Source organism: Indicator indicator, chromosome 1, assembly GCF_027791375.1.
Source record: "Indicator indicator isolate 239-I01 chromosome 1, UM_Iind_1.1, whole genome shotgun sequence".
NCBI classification, from domain to species: domain Eukaryota; kingdom Metazoa; phylum Chordata; class Aves; order Piciformes; family Indicatoridae; genus Indicator; species Indicator indicator.
The window spans coordinates 32275404-32295486 of record NC_072010.1 but is presented as its reverse complement, the minus strand read 5'-3'; the positions used below and the strand labels follow the sequence as shown (position 1 = coordinate 32295486).

Sequence of the window (20083 nt, the reverse complement as noted above, 5' to 3'; positions counted from 1 at the left end):
AAAGACAGAATTGAGGTGTTTGTTAAGAGCTCTGAAACCCTCTTGAGTTTGTTAGCTAAATATTGATCTAAAGCTAGTAATGTATTATAAAACATACAAAGCTAAGATAAATAAATATCTGGCATGGTTATTTTTCAAATCCAAGACATCTATATCTTGTCTTCCAACATCATCTCCTCTTCAGATTAAGCATTTTTTGATGACAGACAATAAAATATAATGCTTCCCAGTTCTCACAGGAAAATGAGAAAAGACAAAGAAGTTGTCTGTTACATTTTCCCTGTGTGTTTGTAACACGATCAGCTTGGCTTGTAAGCAAACTGATGTAGAAGTATCCTAATGCTGGTAGGATGTTAAACATTCTTGCATCAGCCTTTCCATATCACTTTCTTTTCTTCCTTTTCAATGACTGCATTTCAGCTTCTTCTGAAACGGTATCTACATCAAGTCTACTTGTTTTATCTTCCCCTTCTTATCAGCATGTGGACAGTAAATCCACACATACATCTCAAAGACCCCTAAAACAACTGAGAGTTTCCCCCATAATGGGCCAAGCCTACTAGGGCAGAAGCTCCCAAAATGCAACATTTATCCCATTTCCTTTAGATAAAGCACTGACCTACCCCTTCACAATAAAGGATTCTTCTCATAGAAGACCATGCCCTGACAGGATCTCTCTCTAGAGACATTTCCATTTAAGAGAAAGCTCAAAGTGCAAGTTTTAGTTGCAAGGATGTTGGACCCCCTTCAAGCTTAAGATTCTGTTGGCCCTGGCACTATTCTAGCCACAACATGGCAATCCTGGGCTTTGCTAGTAAAAATGAAAGATAAATATGACAACAGGCCTCCCTGTATTCTTCTCCAAAAATATTGTAAAGCCTTGCATCAATGCATACATTTTCTAGTATGAGAAATGTTGCCATTTTAAACATGCAGAGTTATCCCTCTTTCCATAAAGGACAGAGTTTGCATGGTTTTGTAAATCCAGTGCTCCCATAAGTTGCCAGTTATGCAACGCATCAGTAATCACTTCAGCAGTAGTACACAAAATAAAAGTTCTCCAAGTTCCTTCACCTTACCAGCATCACTGTTTGCCAGAAGACTGAGAGGGTCCACATCCTTTGTGAATGGCTGAGCTTCTGAAGCATGCTGCTTTTCATGTTCCTTTTCACAGATGCCGTTTTCTGATCCATTGGCTTCATTCTGAGTCCTATGTACATTATAATCATCACCATTCTTCCTAAATTTTTTACAAAACGGGCGTCTTTGTCTTCTCCTGTATCTTCCTTGTTGCCCAAAGTGGTCTTCACTTCCTGGAGGTTTCCACATGCCTTTCATTTTGCTGGAGAACAGAAATGCAAAGCTCATACAAACGACAAGCTATGAGAATAAAACCAATTGATGCAACCGGACAGCTCAGGCACACATGTAAGGTTCAGCAACACAGCGCAATGCCAGGACATACTCCAGCTCAGCTAACACGTGGTGACAGACCAGACAGGCAGTCACAGCTCATTTCATTGGCAGGGCAACGTGACAAAGCTGGAACTTAAAGAGTTTCAAGTTCATGGCTTTTATCTTTAACAAGGCAAAGAGTACATGGGTTCCTTGATCATCTACAGCGTGGAGACACAGTGTTTTAATTTCACATTACGAAGTCAACAAATATTCCTTTCACTTAAGCAATTAAATCATTCAAAACAGAAGGAACATGGAATTAAACAGGAAGCCTCTATTAGTGTATTTTCACTGCTGAAATCTCCTTTTTCCAGTTACAGTTAAAAGAAGGATCCTGTTGCACTAAATCTATTCAGCCATCTGACACCAATCATCACAATGACTGCCTACTCCTGCCTCCAACTAGCAAACCATTAATCTTTTTCACTCTGATGGAAAAGGGATAAAGGAAACATCTATTAGGACAATGGAGTTTTTAAATCATAAAACAAAACAATGAGTCCTAAAATATGGAAAGAGCACAGCATGCTGTTTCCACTCATCTTCCATGGTTCCACAACCTTCCAGGTTATTCTATGTGATGGTTTTAAGACTGTGTGGCAGTTTAGGCTGGGTGCCCCCTGCCACTGCTACATGAGATACACCTCTGGTGTCCTGGGTGCCCACCCAATAGGGGTGGACACAGGAAACGGTGTATTTCTACCCATAAATCCTGCACCCTATAAGGCCATCTGCAAAGTCATTCTCTTCCTCTTTCTTCCCTCTCTGCTCCCCTGGGAGATGTCCTCTCTTATCGGGTAATGCCGGGGGAGTATCCTCAAGGCCTCTTAGGCCTGACTAGGCCTAATGCCAGGAGGAGAATGGAGGGGGGGCAGTCTCAGACCTGGCCAGCCTGAGACTTGCCTAGCAGTGGGAGGGGGAAGAAAGAGCCCTGGGAGTTTTGGGTTGACCCTCAGGTGGGAGGAGGGAAGGATTGGGAAGCCTCTGGGTACTACATAAGGGACTCTGTATGCTTTAGGATGTTCTTTGCCACTATGCTGTGTAGTTTTTCTGTAGTTTCACCAATTGCTTTTCCATTTAAACTTTCCATCACTCTCCAATCCGTTTGTGTGAGTCTCATTCTTTTGTCCCTTTCGGGGCAAGAGATGTTCTGGCTGGCCTCAAACCAGCACAGACTGTTTTTAACTTTTCTTCTCACAAAGCTCGAGCAGAGAAAGTGAAAGAATGTGAATAAATCACTATTGGGTGTAAGAAAGCAAAATAATGATTATTCTAAACACTTCCATTGGAGAGAGAGAAATGTTTAAGAATCACTACTCAAAACAAGGTTGGGCAGTCTGGCAGTCCATCTTCTCTCAGTCTGCCTGCTTCTTTTCTGGCTGAAGACAGCACACATACTGACCTTGACAAGCTAAGTGTAACTAACCTCTCTCTACTTCTTGGCTTTCTTCCCTTTTGCCTGCTCTGGGGGGGAAAGAAGCACAGCCCCTTCTGGGGGCCCAAAGGGGCTTGGTTGTGTTTTTCTGTTGATTGTACGTATTTGCAAATGTTGTGAATAGTGTATATTTGTACATATTCATTGCATTTCATCATAGATTGTAGTTTTGCAGGTAAATACCGCTTTCATTTGCTTCCAGACTGAGCTAGTCTGGTCATTGTCGGTGTGGGAGGGGGATTTCAGCTCTCACACTGTAACATTTTATAAACACAAATCATGTTTATAGGAAGGTAACAAGGTACCTGGAGAACTTAATGAACTCTTGAAGCTTAGAGATACAAAAAATAGATGTGACCTAGACAGAAAAGCAAATTCAGAACTGTCAACCTAGGCTTCCTGAAAAATACTAATTTTCAAACAACAGAAACTTAATTCCAGTATTTAAAGAGTGGCTACAAAGAAGATGAAGACTTGCTTTTTACAAGGAGTCACATAGAAAAGGTAAGGGGTAATGGAGAAGAGGAAACTTTTTCACAAGGACAGTCAGCCATTGAAATAATCACCCCAGGAAAGTGATGGATTCCTCAACATTAGGCACCTTTCATATTCAGCTGGACAGAGTGCTGGGCCATCTTGTCGAGATCATGCTTTTGCCAAAAAAGATTGGACCAGATGATCCTTGAGGTTCTTTCCAACCTGATATTCTATGATTAAGTCAGCAAAATGAGGCTGCAGCTAACCATCAGCAACCACAAAAGATGTACCATTCTGAACAAGCTTGTTCAGAAGCTTGTTCATATCTTGTTATGCTCAGTACTCTTGCTTCGCCTCACCTACAGCATGGAAGAAGTTCTGTTATCCCTAGTCAACACTGTGATACCACATTTGAGCAAGTAAATTTCTTTGTAAAATTTCTACCTAGTCTAGAGTCATTCATCTGCAAGCAAAGTCTCACAGATGTATTTGTAACCTGGTAACTTGTCACTGTAAGCAGCCAGTAGAATATGTGAGGAAAGAAAAAAAGAATATAAAAGCAGGGCAAATGGTCACCTTTCCTCTTGCCTACTTTTCCATGGGGTACCACCTAGAGACCTTTTCCAACTAGAGATTCTCCTACAGCATTAATGGTTTTGTGTCTCATGCTGTGTGCATGTCTGGCATCCCTGAATCTTGCAGCAAAGTGTTAAAATTCTGTGAAAAATTATCTATTTTGGCTTGATTCCATTCTGGTGCCCAAAACGGTCATTTGGCACCTCCATCCTTCTTGAGTTACAAGAAACAGCATACAGCTGCATTCCATTCACCTCTTCTCACCTACACAACTTTTCTTGATCTCCAACATACAGCCCTTCCAAGCCACCCACTTCTTTGCTTGTACAAAAACATTCTAATTACCAATATTCCTCTCTTCCATATCTTTCCAGTCTAATTTGTCCTTCTTGAGAGGAGAACAGCACCTACAATAGTGTTCAAAATAGCTTTATATTGCAACAAAACACATTGCATTTAATTCTCCAGTCCTGATAACATAATGCTCCTGCAGACAAGAAGTAAGCCACCACCTTCCTGTGCATCAGCCTCTAATCCACAAAAGGCTAATATTAGCTCCCATAATTCAAATCTATCTACACAGAGAACGGCGTTTCTGAATTTGTACAACCAGACTCTGAATTGTTGTTATAGAACTCAGAAAATACTGAGTAAATACAGTCCCTGACTAAAGGTTAGAAGCAACATTCTGATTTCCCTGAGGTCTAAAACACACAGAAAGAAACCCCAAGGTCACAAACACATCCCAACAAATGCCAGGCTGGAATCTGCTTTCCTGTTGTGACAGATACACCACTCTCCATTTCCTGTTCAGAGGGGATAAAAGAACCATGCACTATTAATCAGCTGTTGCAAGACATCAGCAGACTACCAAAGTGGTCCTTCTGCATCTCTAATCTCACACAGGAGGATGCTGAGAATAAGCAGTTGTAAAGCACTTCAGAGAACCACAAATGGAAAGTGGTGTAAAAGTGTTAAGTATCTAATCCTTTGTAAATCTTACTTAGCTATATGCTTTAATAGTGCAGCTTGCAGAGAACAATCTGTATTCTATTTTTGCCTCAAGCACGGGTAAATTTGTGAGATAAACACCAATTCCAGAATCTTTACTGTTGATACACAAAGCCAGAAAGGACAGCTGTTTGGACAGTTCCTCATGTCTATATCGCTAGCTGCTCAGGGGAGGGAGGGGGGAAAAAAAGAAGAGCTTTCTAAAATCAACCAGACTTAAAGGTCACAGAATGAAAGCAAGCAACATAGAATTTTGAGGGCTTTTTTTCTAAACAATTTCCCAGATAAAAGGTTCCTAACAAATCTAACAGTATGGAATTGCTGTTAGACATTTAAGACTAATGCATCTGACTCACAATCACAAGAGTTACCAAAGAAACCTGTAGACATCACTTTGTTTCTGGGACACACAAAACTTATCTTTGCTCATATGAATCTCCAAGCACAGTATTACATATGCTTGCAGCTTTAGTCTCAACACCTAGATTTGGTTCCTTGGGTCCAAAGCACTTCTGCAACTTTATATCCTTTGAGGAAGCTTGACTTCCAGTTTTTATAAACCTTTCCTTCCAAAGTTATGAAAGGCAACCAGTTGGAGGGGGTAAGAGTTGGGTCTTCTCAAGCATATACTGCAAAGTAATTTGCACTGTCACCATTTAACAGATTATACTAGCTTGATTTGAATCCCTGTGATGCACTAGTTCAACTGCTTTACCATGGTACAAGTTTTATTTTGTTTGGTGTCATCCCCTATTAAAAAAAGAAACAAAACAAGCTCCCCCAAGCAACTAGGAAAGCTCCAGCTTCAGTTCCATGCAGCAGCAAATGGTATCTAGCAAGAGCCCTCAATATTGAGCCTGCTTCTTCCTTCCACTTCACTCTTTGCATATTAAACAAGGAGTGTAGATGTTTGTAACACTTTTTAAAAAGCCTTCCTACACACTCTGAAGTAGAGTTAATGAAGTTAGATGGTTCCACAAAACACTGATGGGAAGAGAAAAGAATTAAACTCTACTGTCTCCCATAACATCCTCATAGAAAAGCTCAGGAGATGTGGCATTGATGGTTGGTCAGTGAGGTGGATTGAAAACTGGCTCCACAACAGAGTTCAGAGGGTCATTATCAGTGGCAGAATCAATTTGGAGGCCTGTGGCAAGTGGTGTCCCCCAGGGGTCAGTACTGGGTCCAGTTTTGTTCAGTACCTTTACCAACAACCTGGATGAGAGCATCATCAACAAGTTCACTGCTGATACAAAACTGGGGGGGTTGGCTGACACCTGTCAGGCTGTACAGCCATCCAACGTGACCTGGACAGGCTGGAGAGCTGGGTGCAGGCAAACCTCATGAAGTTTAATAAGGACAAGTGCAGGGTCCTACATCTGGGGAGAAATAACAGCAGGCACCAGCACAGGTTAGGGGCTGCCCTGCTGGAAAGCAGCTCCACAGAGAAAGACCTTGGAGTGCTGGTGGACAGCAAGTTCTCCATGGAACAACAATGTGCTCTTGTGGCCAAGAGAGCCAATGGGATCCTGGGATGCATCAAGAAAGGTGTGTCCAGCAGGTCTAGGGAAGTTCTTCTACCTCTCTACTCTGCCCTGGTGAGACCACACCTGGAATACTGTGTCCAGTCTGGGGCTCACCAGTTCAAGAGAGACAGAGACCTGCTGGAGAGAATCCAACAGAGAGCCACAAGGATGATTAGGGGACTTGAGCATCTCCCCCATGAAGAGAGACTGAGATCCCTGGGGCTGTTTAGTCTTGAGAAGAGAAGACTGAGAGGGGATCTGATCAATGTCTATAAATATCTGAGGGGTAGGTGTCAGAAGGAGGGGGCCAGGCTCTTGTCAGTGATTCAGTGATCAGACAATGAACAATGGGTTCAAACTTGAACATAGAAGATTTCACCTCAACTTGAGGAGAAACTTTTTTACAGTGAGGGTGACAGAGCACAGGAACAGGCTGCCCAGGGGGGTTGTGGAGTCTCCTTCTCTGGAGACTTTCAAAACCCACCTGCATGCATTCCTGTGCACCCTAAGTGATCCTGCTCTGGCAGGGGGGTTGAACCTGATGATCTTTTGAGGTCCCTTCCAACCTCTGATATACTGTGATACTGAAAAGAATTCCCATTTTAAGGGAGAGAACGGATAAAAATCCAAGAGGAGTAAGTTACTAGGCACAGAACGAAAGTAGAAGAAAGAAGGAGCACTACTTAAACTATGAAAATAAAGTTACATTTTTCTCCTCTCTTCACCTGATTATTGATTTATCATCTGAAAGCAAGGAGCAAGAAGCCAAATCCACTCATAAAATCTAATCCTTAATGCCTGAAAACGTCCAATAGACTATGTGGATTCATTATGTTGTGCGACTTCCACCACCATTATTTCATTTTCCAGAGACCAAAGTTATACTGATCTGACAAATAGCCACTAGAATGTGGTTTTTCTCAAACAAGCAAGAGTGCAGAATGAATATCAGATTTCTAATATAATTATTGCTTAATTTAACTGAACTACGAAGCACTGTAAACAGAAGGACATTACATCTGCAAATGGTCAAATGACCCATCCCCTGTTAAATGGCAGTGGAAGAAGTAAGTGCTGCAGAGCATACTTCTGAAGTCACTAGGAGGAAGGTAACAAGACTGTTTCAAAATGCTTACCCAAACTGCTGGGTAGTCAGCACTTCTCCCCGTTCTTCCTTCTGTATCTGCACCGCCTTCTTTCTTTCGATATTTGCCAAGGTAGGAAAATTTCTAGAAGGAAAAAAAAAAATTCACTAGCTTTTAAGTGATTCACTGTACTTCTGTGAATTCCCTCTTTACTAAACCTCTGGAAAAGGTAATAAATTTTTAAAACGTTTCATGGATCACTTCACAGACTCTTTCCCTCTTAAAAAGGCATTGGTGAGGAAAACAAACAAACAAAAAAACCCTAAGTGCATTTGTGTTTACACACTTAAGATATAAAAAAAAAAAAAAAAAAAAAATCTATCAAATTGGGATGATTAGATTCACCAAACCATCAAACAAGCTACTGCCAAACAATTCAGTTACAGGTGTGGACCCTCTGCCTGCCCCTACTCGTAATGGCATGATTTAGTCCTGCATTTTATTTTTATGGTGCTTCAACTGGAGTGTTTGAATGACCTGAAAAGGTACACTATGCCTTTAGCAAACCTATTGCTGAGTTCTTGTAATACAAAAAAAAAAAAAAACAAAACAAACCAACAACAACAACAAAAAATGTTAAGAATGGATTCCTTTAATGTGAGAGAGAGAAAAGCATGTAAGTTTCCTCTCCAGCAATATTTAGTTATTGTGCTTGCACGCTGACCTCTAGTTCACCAAAATTACTGCCTCTTTTCATGCCAGCTTCAAGAAAAATTGCTAAGTCATGCAGATCTACTGCTATAACCATTTCCCAAACCATTCCTCTCTTCCATTCCCCACCTCCCTCTCCATCCCCCTCCCTGAGGACAAACGCTACACTGGTTCCAACATGCGAAGACTGCTGCAAATTACTGACAGAGCCCCAAAATGGCTACGCTGGCTGCTCTGTACACATTCATTAGCTAAATCCCAGAGCTTTGAGATAAAGGTGGTCAAAGAGAAACACACACGCACCCCACTAGCTTCTGGATAGAAATGCAAAGTATAATTATTTGATAAGTCTATTAAAATGGAGTAATGAGAAACGTAGCTACTCACTATATATAGACACAAAAAAAGGACACTTCTCTTTAAATATTTAACCATGTCACGTGCATCTTCCCTGTTTTACAACATGAACGTTGTCACACGGATGCAGGACAGCTTCAGCCACACACCAAGGGAAAAATATGAGAAGTATTTCCTATGAGACACACCTAAGCACTCTATGAACTTGTCTCCTTTCACAGAATTTGAACATGAGCTTGTCAACATCTATTTTCATTGGTTTTCTCCCAAACATCCGCTACACAGCTCAAATGAGCGTAAGGATAGGGTGTTTTATCTCTGCTCTTTCCTGTTAGGTGCATTTTTTTCATCCATGTTATACACTTGGAGCAGAAAGCAAGATGCAATGAATTCTTTAATCTCAAGAGCTTCCATTGATAGAGAGCCCTGTAACTTGGCACCTCTCTGCACTTTCAGGATAAGGTGTTTTCCTTCACACAAGTAAGGCTCACAGGAGAAGAGAGCTATAAAACAGTTACGCTCAAAGGAGCCCCAAGCTTGTCTTATAAATTTTACTTTTTTTTTTAAGACCTAGGGGAAGACCCTTAATTCTGAAGCAAAGAGTCATCATAGTGCTCCTGAAGTCACACTGATTAAAGACATATCCAGACATGCTCTCACAACATGATCTGAGACACAACTGCCTCCCACTCTCACTCCTATGAGTTACCACTCCCTCCACCGAGCTACCGTAATTGACTCCATAAATGCTTTCAGTTCTGCCAATCTGCCAAGATTTCTTCTAAATCACCCATCCAGCTGACACAGGCAGTAAATAACAGTTAAAGACGGCTCAAATCCTACATCCAAGTATGCCTGCAAAAGTACATCTGAAAGCCACCTGTAGTGGCTGTGTTTGTTTTCTCCAGTTTCTCAAATGTTAAATTGCATTTTACTCACTGCCTTTACCTTATGCAGAAGATAAACCTGCTTTGACAACACACCTGAAGTGTTCCATGTCATTCATAATAGGCAAATGGGCATCTGCTCCTAAGAACTTGGTGGGCAGTAAGCTCCAGACATTTGAAGTCACAGGTCACTAGCCTTGCTACAAGGTAGACTGGGTTCACTCTTTCCCAGGTGCTCTGCTGCTATGACAAGGCTGGTCCAAGCCCACCAGTGGGTCCTGATGAGACCTGGTCAAGTCCGCCCCAGTTATCCCTGCAAGGAACAAGTGGACCAAAAAGGTGTGGACCAAAGTTACCCATCCCAATATATCAGCCCCAGAGCAACTGCACAACTCATCAGGTACCACAGGCTCAGCACAAGGAGGTCTGTGCACCTCCCAACATCAGCTAGATCTATCCATGGAGGCAGCAGAATTCAGCAGGACCCTAAGTGTAGGCAGGTATCTGTTATGGAAACATTATGGTCTCGAGGTACAAGTAGTATAGCAGACTTTAGAAACTTCACTACCTAAAGACAGACACAAAGTACTCAAGAGAGGTCATATATCAAAAACAAAGAAGTATATGTCTGTTTATATATATATATATATATATATATATATATACACACACACACACGCACAGAATTCTTATTCAAGGTTAAATTTAGGAAGACTGCTCCTGAGCAGAGGCATGAAAATGCAGAAGGGAAAGCCTAGGCTTACTCTCTCCACATAAAAGGCCATGTGTTAAAAACTGATCAGCTGACAGGTTTGAATCCTTCTCAGAAAGCATGCCCTCCTCCGCCTCTTTGTTTTGTTAAATGAGGTTCTTAAAACATTACTACAAACACCACTGAAGTAGAAGCAGTCCAGCACTTAGGCCTCACAACCAGCTTGTCAGAGCTTTTAGTACCAAGGGCTTCATGAGACAGAGTGGCTGGAGAGCAGCCAGGCAGAGAAGGACCTGGGGGTGCTGGTTGACAGTAGGCTGAATGTGAGCCAGCAGTGTGCCCAGGTGGCCAAGAAGCATCCTGGCCTGTATCAGGAATAGTGTGGCCAGCAGGAGCAGGGAAGTCATTCTGCCCCTGTACTCAGCAGGGGTTAGGTCACACCTTGAGTACTGTGTCCAGTTCTGGGCCACTCAGTTTAAGAAAGATGTTGAGTTGCTCGAACATGTCCAGAGAAGGGCAACAAAACTGGTGAGGGGTCTGGAGCACAAGCCCTGTGAGGAGAGGCTGAGAGAGCTGGGGTTGTTTAGCCAGGGTTGAGGAGGCTCAGGGGAGACCTTATTGCTCTCTACAACTACCTGAAGGGAGCTTGTAGCCAGGTGGGGATTGGTCTCTTCTCCCAGGCAATCAGCAGCAGAACAAGAGGACACAGTCTCAAGCTGTGCAAGCAGAAGTTCAGGCTTGATCTTAGAAAGAAATTCTTCACAGAGAGAGTGATTGTCCATGGGAATGTGCTGCCCAGGGAGGTGGTGGGGTCACCGTCCCTGGAGGTGCTTAAGAAAAGACTGGATGAGGCACTTAGTGCCACGATCTAGTTGATTAGTTAGGGTTGGGTCATCAGTTGGACTTGATCTTGGAGGTGTCTTCCAACCTGGCTGATTCTGTGACCAGTCACCACAAAGGCTTTACAAACCTAGCTAAGCAACTTACTGTAAAAGAAAGAGTTAAACCAGGGTGTGATGGTCTAACAAAGTAGAGATCATGAAAGAGCCAGTACTGCCTGAGAAAGCAGCTTCACGCCATAGCAGCTGCAGTTTCCAGCCATGGATGCTTCTGTAATCCAAACTAAGTTCCCCAGTATAAATTGTCAGGATAACACCAGAAAACTCGTTTTCAGGCTACAATGAATACATCACATATACACCAACAAAGTGACATGCCAGATAAAGGATATCCTAAGCTTCCAGAGACAGGAAATGCTGACACTGAGAATAATCACTAACATCTGTGTCTTAGTGAATTAGTGAACAGATTTTATTTTACTTTGTTTATTGGGTTTTTTTTCTCCAATAGATGAGTGCACTAGGTGGAGTCATATATGTTTTACAGGACACTGTACACTCTCTTGCTCCAATAAACGAAGTAAACTATTTTTTAGCAAGCAGTGGAAAAACAGAGCTTTGCCAGAGTCTTAACAGAAAGGAACCTTTTTCAGTTTTGGTTTACACAATGAATTTCCGAATTGAGAGCTATACAAATTTATCATCTTTATAGGAACAGCATTGTGATCAAATTGCCTCAATTACTTGAGCTGGTCTTGATTGCATATGCAAAAACAACAGCAAAGGGGACATGAATAGCCCAAAGGGGACAAAGATGGCCCAAAGAGATGATAAAATCTTGTTTTAAGATTCACACGCATTTTATCAAGCTCCGTGTCTCTAGTGTAATTTTACCCTGCCAGCTGAGGCAGCTTTATTGCTAATCCATTCCTGAGGTTCAGAGTAAACTGTATTGTATCTGCGTTTACCTTGACATACCAACACATTCCTTTTATTTTGTTTTCTTTCCTTTTTCCAGGTGCTATTTTCCTTATTACCTATATAACTATTACATATATAATACCAGGGAGAATTCTGAGCTACTCTAAGCTTATCATTATTCAACTAGAGAACCACAAATTAATTAAAAGTAGAGTGGTTGACAGCACCAAAAGATTAAAGAAAGGAAAAGGAGAAAAATTTACAAGCAAGACAAGATCAAGAAAATCCTCCAATGTTATATTAGGAACTAAGCAAAAGTAAGTTTAACAATTTGCTTTAACACCAGAGCAGCCTTGTCACATTCTTTCTAATAACCTTTGCTCAAAAAGAGTTGGTTGGAAACAGATGAGCTAGCAGGACCCAGATCTCACTTAGGAAGAAGAGAAGACAGCAATCTCATGCTGACACATTGAGAAAATTCACAACAGATAATGCCCTTTAAGCTCGTATTTAAGAAAAAATATATGCTGAAAACAGCACATTTCTCAACACTTGGGATGGGACAAATCAAAACAAGAAAAGCAATTATAATCAAAGTTGATGTCAGACTTGGCAACCATCTGTCTGCAAAACATAAGGAAACTCTGAGATCCCATGGAAATTCTATCATTGTTCACTTAATTAGACTGCCTGGCTCAGCAGGTTCAATTGGCCACAAACCATTAAAGAATCTCTAGGTAAGCAGAGTTGTGAAGCTTTCAGCAATGAACAGGGCATTGTACAGAATCAGCCAGAAAAATCAGCATTCTGACCCAGTATATTTCATCTAGAGATACTCATTCCTTATCAGTTCTGCCCCCCTCTTCCTTCTGCATGGATAAGGCTGCACTTTAAACACAGGCTCTAAAAAGATTTTAAGCAGGATATACAATTGAGCAACACAGCAGCTAATTAAGAAGAAAAATCTCTCTAAGTAACTATTTATAACAGCTGAAAGAACAAGCAAGCCAGGAATGCTAAAGATGCAGCATGGAAACGCACGTGTTAAATCACTGCAACCTAATTGGAAACAAACTGCTAATGACCTAAAAGATTCATTCTTAGCTTTGACTGGAGCTTCTAGAAAGAAAAAAGCTTTTTCCTGTCACCATAAACCAAACCTGCCTAATAGCTCAGACTCCCTCTGGTGTCCTTTTTTCTGTACAATGCAATGTTTACTGTGAGTGAATGGCAGAAATTCAGCACTAAACAGATGCTTTGCTGGTGACCCAGTTAATGCTTCGTAAAAGTTTCAGCTGAGTTTCTTTTTGCTCACTTAGTAATAATTTTAAAAAAGTAAAAAGAAGGATGTTAGTACAGTTTCCTTGCTGAACAAAAAGTAACAAAGGCCACCCAGGTAGTCCTTCTACACCCATCAATCACAGCTAAAGGAGATGCCCACATAAAGATTGAAATACCAAAACAAACCACAGCACTACTCCATCTAGTGGTCTTGGCTCAGAAGATTCTAATTCTCTATGGTCCTTTTTGGTTGGCGGTCTGGAATATAAAATACATTTCCATTGATTTTACTGTGCTTTAGCGAACAAAGGCTTTAAGCAACATTGTACCACTGCCAAATTATATTAACCTGTAAAAAACCCAACAGTATCCACCATAAGATTCTCTAGAAACTCAGCAAAAACAATCTCAGGCATTTATAAAATTAACTGCAGATAAATCCTACTTTGACTTGTAGCACCCACTTCCCAAGCAAACAGTACCTAAAACATGATTGTACATCCATTTCCTGCTTCCCCAACGTTCTAGGACACAGCAGAGCACATACCCACATACACACCTTAGATATTTCAACACTTGAACCTTAGCATCAAGCTGCTAGACAGAAATTCTCCCAAAAACCTCCCAAAACAGGAAAATGTACAAAAAGTTGCAAGTGAGTAGCAAAGACTCTGCACATGAGTACTGGTGTTTTCCCTTGGAATGACTGTTAAAAAAAAAAATTAAGTGCAGGCCACCAGACTGACAAATCTAAGGACACTCTGGGTTTTGCTAACACATCATATTGTAAGTAATAAAGACATGGTAAGTATCACTGTTGGGGAGAAAAAGGACAGCAATATGTAGACTGGAAGCAAATAAAACTCAAGCCCTTAAGTATCTTTTGACTAAAAGGAAACCCTGGAATCAATACTAATCTAACACCAAACTTCTACATGCACAGATAACAAGCAATTTGTCAGTGGCATGTTAAACATGGGAGACAATTTTTGTTTCTGTATCAAGAAGATGTTAAAAAAAATAAAAAGAACAAAAAAAAGAAGGAACCTACAGATTATCTCCTTTTGTAAAAAATGAGCTAGCAGGTGCAAGAGTTGACTGCTGTGATGTGCTGACATAGCAGTAAGACTTGCTTTTGCCTGTCTGAAATCTGCAGAAAAAGCTAAAGTTGTGTGCAAAGGAAAATTAGAACTTCAAAGGTTGAACTCACGTGGGGAGAAATTTTGCTTCTCAATACAGCAAAAAGTGACGATGTAACATAAAACGATTTAAAATTTCCTACCACACATTTCACTCATTTTTACTTTTTTATGAAGTCACTAGGTAAAAACTCATTAAGGACAGCCAGGTTCAAGGTAAGAATTCATTACCATTGCTTTCCGACACAAATGCAAGCAGGATTCATCAGTAAGACTACATCAGTCACCTGGGTTTATTTTCATTTAGAAAAACAAAGAAGTGACTAGCACACTGCCCTAGCTCATCAGCAGTGATTTTGAAATTAAATTTGTATCACTTCCCACTTTGCATACAAGATCTTGGCCGAGGGAAATAAAACCCTGGTACTAATTACTCGTAACACCGTAAGTCAGGAACAGAAGCAAAGAAAGCCCACACCATCTTTCACCTGCTAGAAAAAGGTAAATTTTAATCTGTTCAAGACTAAGAAAAAAAAGTGGGATAAGATCTATGGAAGTATATTTTTTTTGAATTTTTAAATACTTCAGTGCTGGTTAACAGAAAAATTACACCATTTCACAGAATCACAGAATATCTTTGGTTGGAAGAGACTTTCAAGATCATCTAGTCCAAGCTTTCACCCAGCACTGCAAGGTCACCACTAAACCACAGAATCATGGAATGATTTGGGTTGAAAGGAACGTTAAAGATCACCTAGTACCAAACCCCCTGGAATGGGCAGGGACACCTTGCATTAGACTACGTTACTCAAGGCCTTGTCCAGCCTGGCCTTGAACACCTCCAGGGAGGGGACATCCATAACCTCCTTGAACCATGTCCTTAAGTACCAGGTCTACAGACAGTTTAAATACCTCCACAGACAGTGACTCCACCACTGCCCAGAGCATAGCATTCCAATGTTTGACAACCCTTTCAGTGAAGAAATATTTCTTAGTATCCAGCCTAAATCTCCCTCTGGTCCTGTCTCTTGCCACCAGGGAGAAGAGGCTGGCTCCCTCCTTGCTCCAGCCTCCCTTCAGGTAGCTGTAGAGAGCGATGAGATCTCCCCTCAGTCTCCTCTTCTCTACACTGAACAACCCCAGCTCCCTCAGATGCTCCTCATAGGACATGCACTCTAGGCACTTCATGAACCTCAGTGCCTTTCTCTGGACATACTCCAGCACCTCAATATCCTTCCTATAGAGAGAGGCCCAGTACTGAACACAATATTCAAAGTGTGGCTTCACCGGTTGCTGAGTACAAGAGGATGATCATCTCCCTTTTCCTGCAGGCCACAGTATTTCTAATACAAGCCAGGATGGCACTGGCTTTCTTCCACCTGGGCACACTGCTAACTCATATTCAGTCAACTATCAACCCAGGTCCCTTTCCAAGTTGCAGCTCCCCAACCACACATCCCCAGGTCTGTAGCTTCATATTGGGTTGTTATGTGCTGAGTGTAGGTCCTGGCCCTTGACCTTGCTGAACTTCACACAATTAGTCTTGGCCCATCAGTCTAACCTATCTACATCTTCTGCAAAGCTTACTTACCCTCTAGCAGAGCAACACAGCCACCCAGCAGTGGTGTCATCTGCAAACATACTGAGGATACACCAACTCTCCTCATCTAGACCACTAGAAAAGACACTAAAGAGAACAGGCCCTAGTACTGAACCCTGGGGAACACCACTAGAAACTGGACACCAGCCAGACTCTTTGGGCCCAGCCATCCAGCCAGGCTTTTTTAATCCAGCGCAGAGCGCGCTTAATCCAAGCCTTGTGCCCTGAGTTTCTGAAGGGGAATGCTGTAGGAAACAGTGTCAAAAGTTTTACTGAAGTCTAGGTAGACAATGTCCACAGCACTTCTCTCACCCACAAGGTGAGAAATAATGTGAAACACTGATGACACAGGAACTTTACCCTGCACCCTAGGCGTAACGTGAGCTAGACTACCGGAGACAGCATCCTTTGTGGACTCTGTTCTCTTTCAGCAGAAGTGTCAAGCAATGCAGGAAGTTCTTAAAAATTATGAGAATGCCCTCTTGGAGTCTACTGGGACAAGTTAAGCTGTGGAAATTTGAACTCAGCAGGATGTATTTCAGTTACAATCAGTACAATAGCTCCGTATTTCTTAGGTGTAAAAAACAAAACAAAGAAAACACACCAAGCAAACACACATTTCTGACCTAAAATGTCTCAGTGATCAAGCTAAAAAGAATGAGGTTATCTAACCTCAAGTACCAAATCAAACATCTGGGAAAGTTAGTTCCTCCTCAGCTGTTATGTCACCTTCTGTTATAATGATCGAAATTGATTACAGTCTCTGCAGCTCGCACCCTCCCGGCTCAAGCATGCTGACACAAACCACAACCACAGCAGTTTTGCAGAGTCAAAGAAACAGCAGCTGCAAGCATGTGCTGCTACTGCCTTTCAGCTGTCATCTAACATCACACAGGGAAAATACAGTAACTCAAACTGATAGGTCACAAGCCTTACTCACTTTTTTCTTTCTTCTCTCCATCTAGCAATCTCTTCTGGACTATCCAATTTTATTTTTTTAGCTCCAGGTGCATGTGCCTAAGGAAAAAGCATTTCACAGGTGTTTAAAGGAGAAAGAAAAACCTCCTAAGAAACCATTCTGTCAGCTACAGTATTATCACACTGCTCATCTCCAGACATGGCAAGACTGCACACAGTGATTACAAAATGAATCCATTAAAACAAAACCCCCACATCATTCAACATACTTTTATCCACAATATGGTCTTTACAACAGATTCTACTCAGTGGTGATATGTTTTCCATCCTGAAGGATGAAAGCAAGCTTCTGAAGAAAAAGAAAAGGGACTAGAGTAAAGATCATGTATTTTCAGCCTGGGAGATACCTACATTTTTCCAGTGTATCTGAACTATCTTTTCATGTGCGCTGAAACTGCAACCTTCTTCTGTGCACTGCAAGACAAAGGGGTGAACTTAAGATACCTCAAGTTACACAAATTATAAACAAGCATTCAAGCACACATCAAACAAACTCAGTGCCAGATGTGTGTACAGTTAGTTACACAGAACTTTTAAGCTCCCCAGTTCCAAAAGAAGTGTGATTGCAAAAAACAGTAAAAAGGGATAATGTACTTTTAAGTTTAATCTAAGATAAGCAGTGAAGCCAACATATCTGATACTTTGAGATAATATGAGGTTACTCAAAGAGAAAGATTTGCAAGACTGCAATTTCAAATTTTGTTACTTCTTAGCAATAAAGCACTGGATTTTTAAAATACATTCTCCACAGTCTTTTTACACAAACATTTTATATGCTATACACATGTCAGTGAATTAAGTCTCTCCACTTAACAATACTTCAAAAGAAAGACAGTAATGACTTCAATACAAAATCAAAACTACAACTGAGAACTCCCATACACACAGCATTCAGGAATAAAAAGTAATCCTATACTAATGTTTTTGTAGCTCTGGAATCTCTTTGTTAAGTCTTCTATTCAAAGACTTAAATTACAGATAGCTACAGATAGGCACAAAGTTAAAAATCAAACTGCAAATAAAATGAGTCAAATTCAACAACCTGTTTATGTTGTGAAATATGTTCATCATATTTCTCTTGGTTTTTAAAGCCACGGTCACAAGTATCACAATAATGAGTGAACACTGGCTCTTTTTTCTTTTTGGTCTGAAAAAAAAAATAAAAGAACAAATCATCCCAAGTTTGCAGTTACAAGATTACAAGTCTTATATAGTCATGAAACACTTGCATGAATAACTTTGTTAATAAAACCATCAATTAAAACATTTCCAAGGTTTCAAAGATAAACTAACCTAACATGAAAGGGGAATTCAAATCACTTTCCTTCCAAACAAAGCATCCCACACTCAGCTACTTTCACTGCCACCTTTCCATCAATTCTCACTTCTGCAAACATTCCAAGCTGGCACAGATTTATCAAGAGCTCAGAGGAGAGCTGGGCTACAGCTCTAAGTTTCTTCCCCACCAAGTCAGATCATGCTTGTTCTCACATGACATGCAAGAGCTCAAAAGACAGCACAGATCCTTCCTTCTCCCACTACACACATCAGGGTGATCTGGCTCTCTGGCCCTGATAAGATACCAGAGCATTAATGTAATTCAGGCACTTGTGCATCACGACAGTAAGGGCTTAGAACGTTAGAATTTGGTTTAAATCCATCTTCTTGGGCTCAGGCTTTGCAGATTGTCATATGTTTGCTCGTCTGGGCAGACACATTAAACAAGGATATAGGGTCTCTGCAGTACTACAGGACAAGTCCCATTTGAATGCCACCACCATAGAATGACAGAATGGTCTGAGTTGGAAACAACCTTCAAACATCATCTAGCCCAAAACCCCTGCAATAAGCGGGGACATCTTTAACTAGATGGCATTGTCCAACCAGACCTTGGATGTTTCCAGGGATGGGGCATCTACATATTCTCTAGGCAACATGTTTCTTTATTTCACCATCCTCATTGTAAAAAACATCTAGTCTAGATCTACCTTTTTTAGTTGAAAAGCATTACCCCTTGTCCTGTCACAACAGGCCTTGCTAAAAACACTATCCCCATCTTTCTTACAGGTCCCCTTTAGGCAATGAAAGGCCCAAATAAGGTCACTCTGGAGCCTTCTCTCCTCCAGACTGAACAACCCCAACTCTATCAGCTTGTCCTAACAGGAGAAATGTTACAATCCTCTGATCATTTTTCTGGCCCTCCTGTGGACCCAGTCCAATAAGTCCGTGTCTTCAGCACACTAGGGCACCCAGTCCATACCTTTGGCTTGTTATTTTCTTCTGGAAAACGTTTACCAAACCCAGATGCTTGCTGTCCTTGCCATTTCTGGGAGAAATTGCCATTTCCACCTTAAAAACAAGACAATAACAAAAATCACAAATGGCCGTTAAAAAATACCCTGCTACCTCAGCGAGCTAGCTGTGGCAGGGAAGGACCTGGGGAAGAAACCAGCCAGGGCTGCACAACCAGCACGAACAGCAGTGCACGTGCCTGGATGGAAGGCAGTCCTCTGCCCTCCGAGGATTAGGGACAGTCCTAGGGTACCCGCCAGTAAAGAATAGGAAAGACTCCATGGGCCCAACAGATGACTCCCCTCCGCGTGCCTCACCAGCATATGAACCCCGCGGTTGTTCTCTGTAGGCCGGTGGGTACCAGGTAGCGGGTGGTGTGTAACTGCCGGGTGGCGGGTAACTGCTGGGGGGCGAGCAGCTGTCGGCAGGCTGCGAGTAGCTGTCGGAAGATGTGCAGCTCTCGGGCTGCGAGTAGTTGTCGGCAGGTGCATAACCGTTGGGCGGCGGATAGCTGTCAGGAGGAGCATAGCGGCCGGGCGGCGGGTAGGGCGCGGGGGGAGGCCAGAAGCTAGGCTCCCAGGGTGGCGGCGGGCAGAAAAAGGGTGGAGGGAGCCCCGGCGGAGGCGGCGGGTACCAGGCGAAGGGATTCATGTCAGGTCCGAAACAGCTGCCCCAGCGCAGCGACTGCTCTGCGATGTGCTTCCACCCCCACCACGTGGGGCTACACACCGGCAACCACGAAATACGTCACTTCCTGGGATTAGCCACTCGTCCAGGGGTTAAACGCGCCACAGGGTG

General features: G+C 42.0%; 1 protein-coding gene across 1 annotated transcript in view; it reads right to left on the bottom strand.

The window, feature by feature from the left end:
• NUFIP1 (nuclear FMR1 interacting protein 1) overlaps window positions 1–20083 on the bottom strand; it is a 32095-nt gene that overhangs the window by 11878 nt on the left and 134 nt on the right. The window contains exons 2-8 of the mRNA XM_054399788.1: window positions 19603–20006; window positions 19254–19342; window positions 18036–18140; window positions 17345–17407; window positions 16956–17032; window positions 7620–7712; window positions 1080–1342 (exon numbers count right to left, since the gene is read on the bottom strand). Of these exons, the coding sequence (XP_054255763.1) occupies window positions 1080–1342; window positions 7620–7712; window positions 16956–17032; window positions 17345–17407; window positions 18036–18140; window positions 19254–19342; window positions 19603–20006 (1094 nt within the window). The remainder of the gene's footprint in view (window positions 1–1079; window positions 1343–7619; window positions 7713–16955; window positions 17033–17344; window positions 17408–18035; window positions 18141–19253; window positions 19343–19602; window positions 20007–20083) is intronic.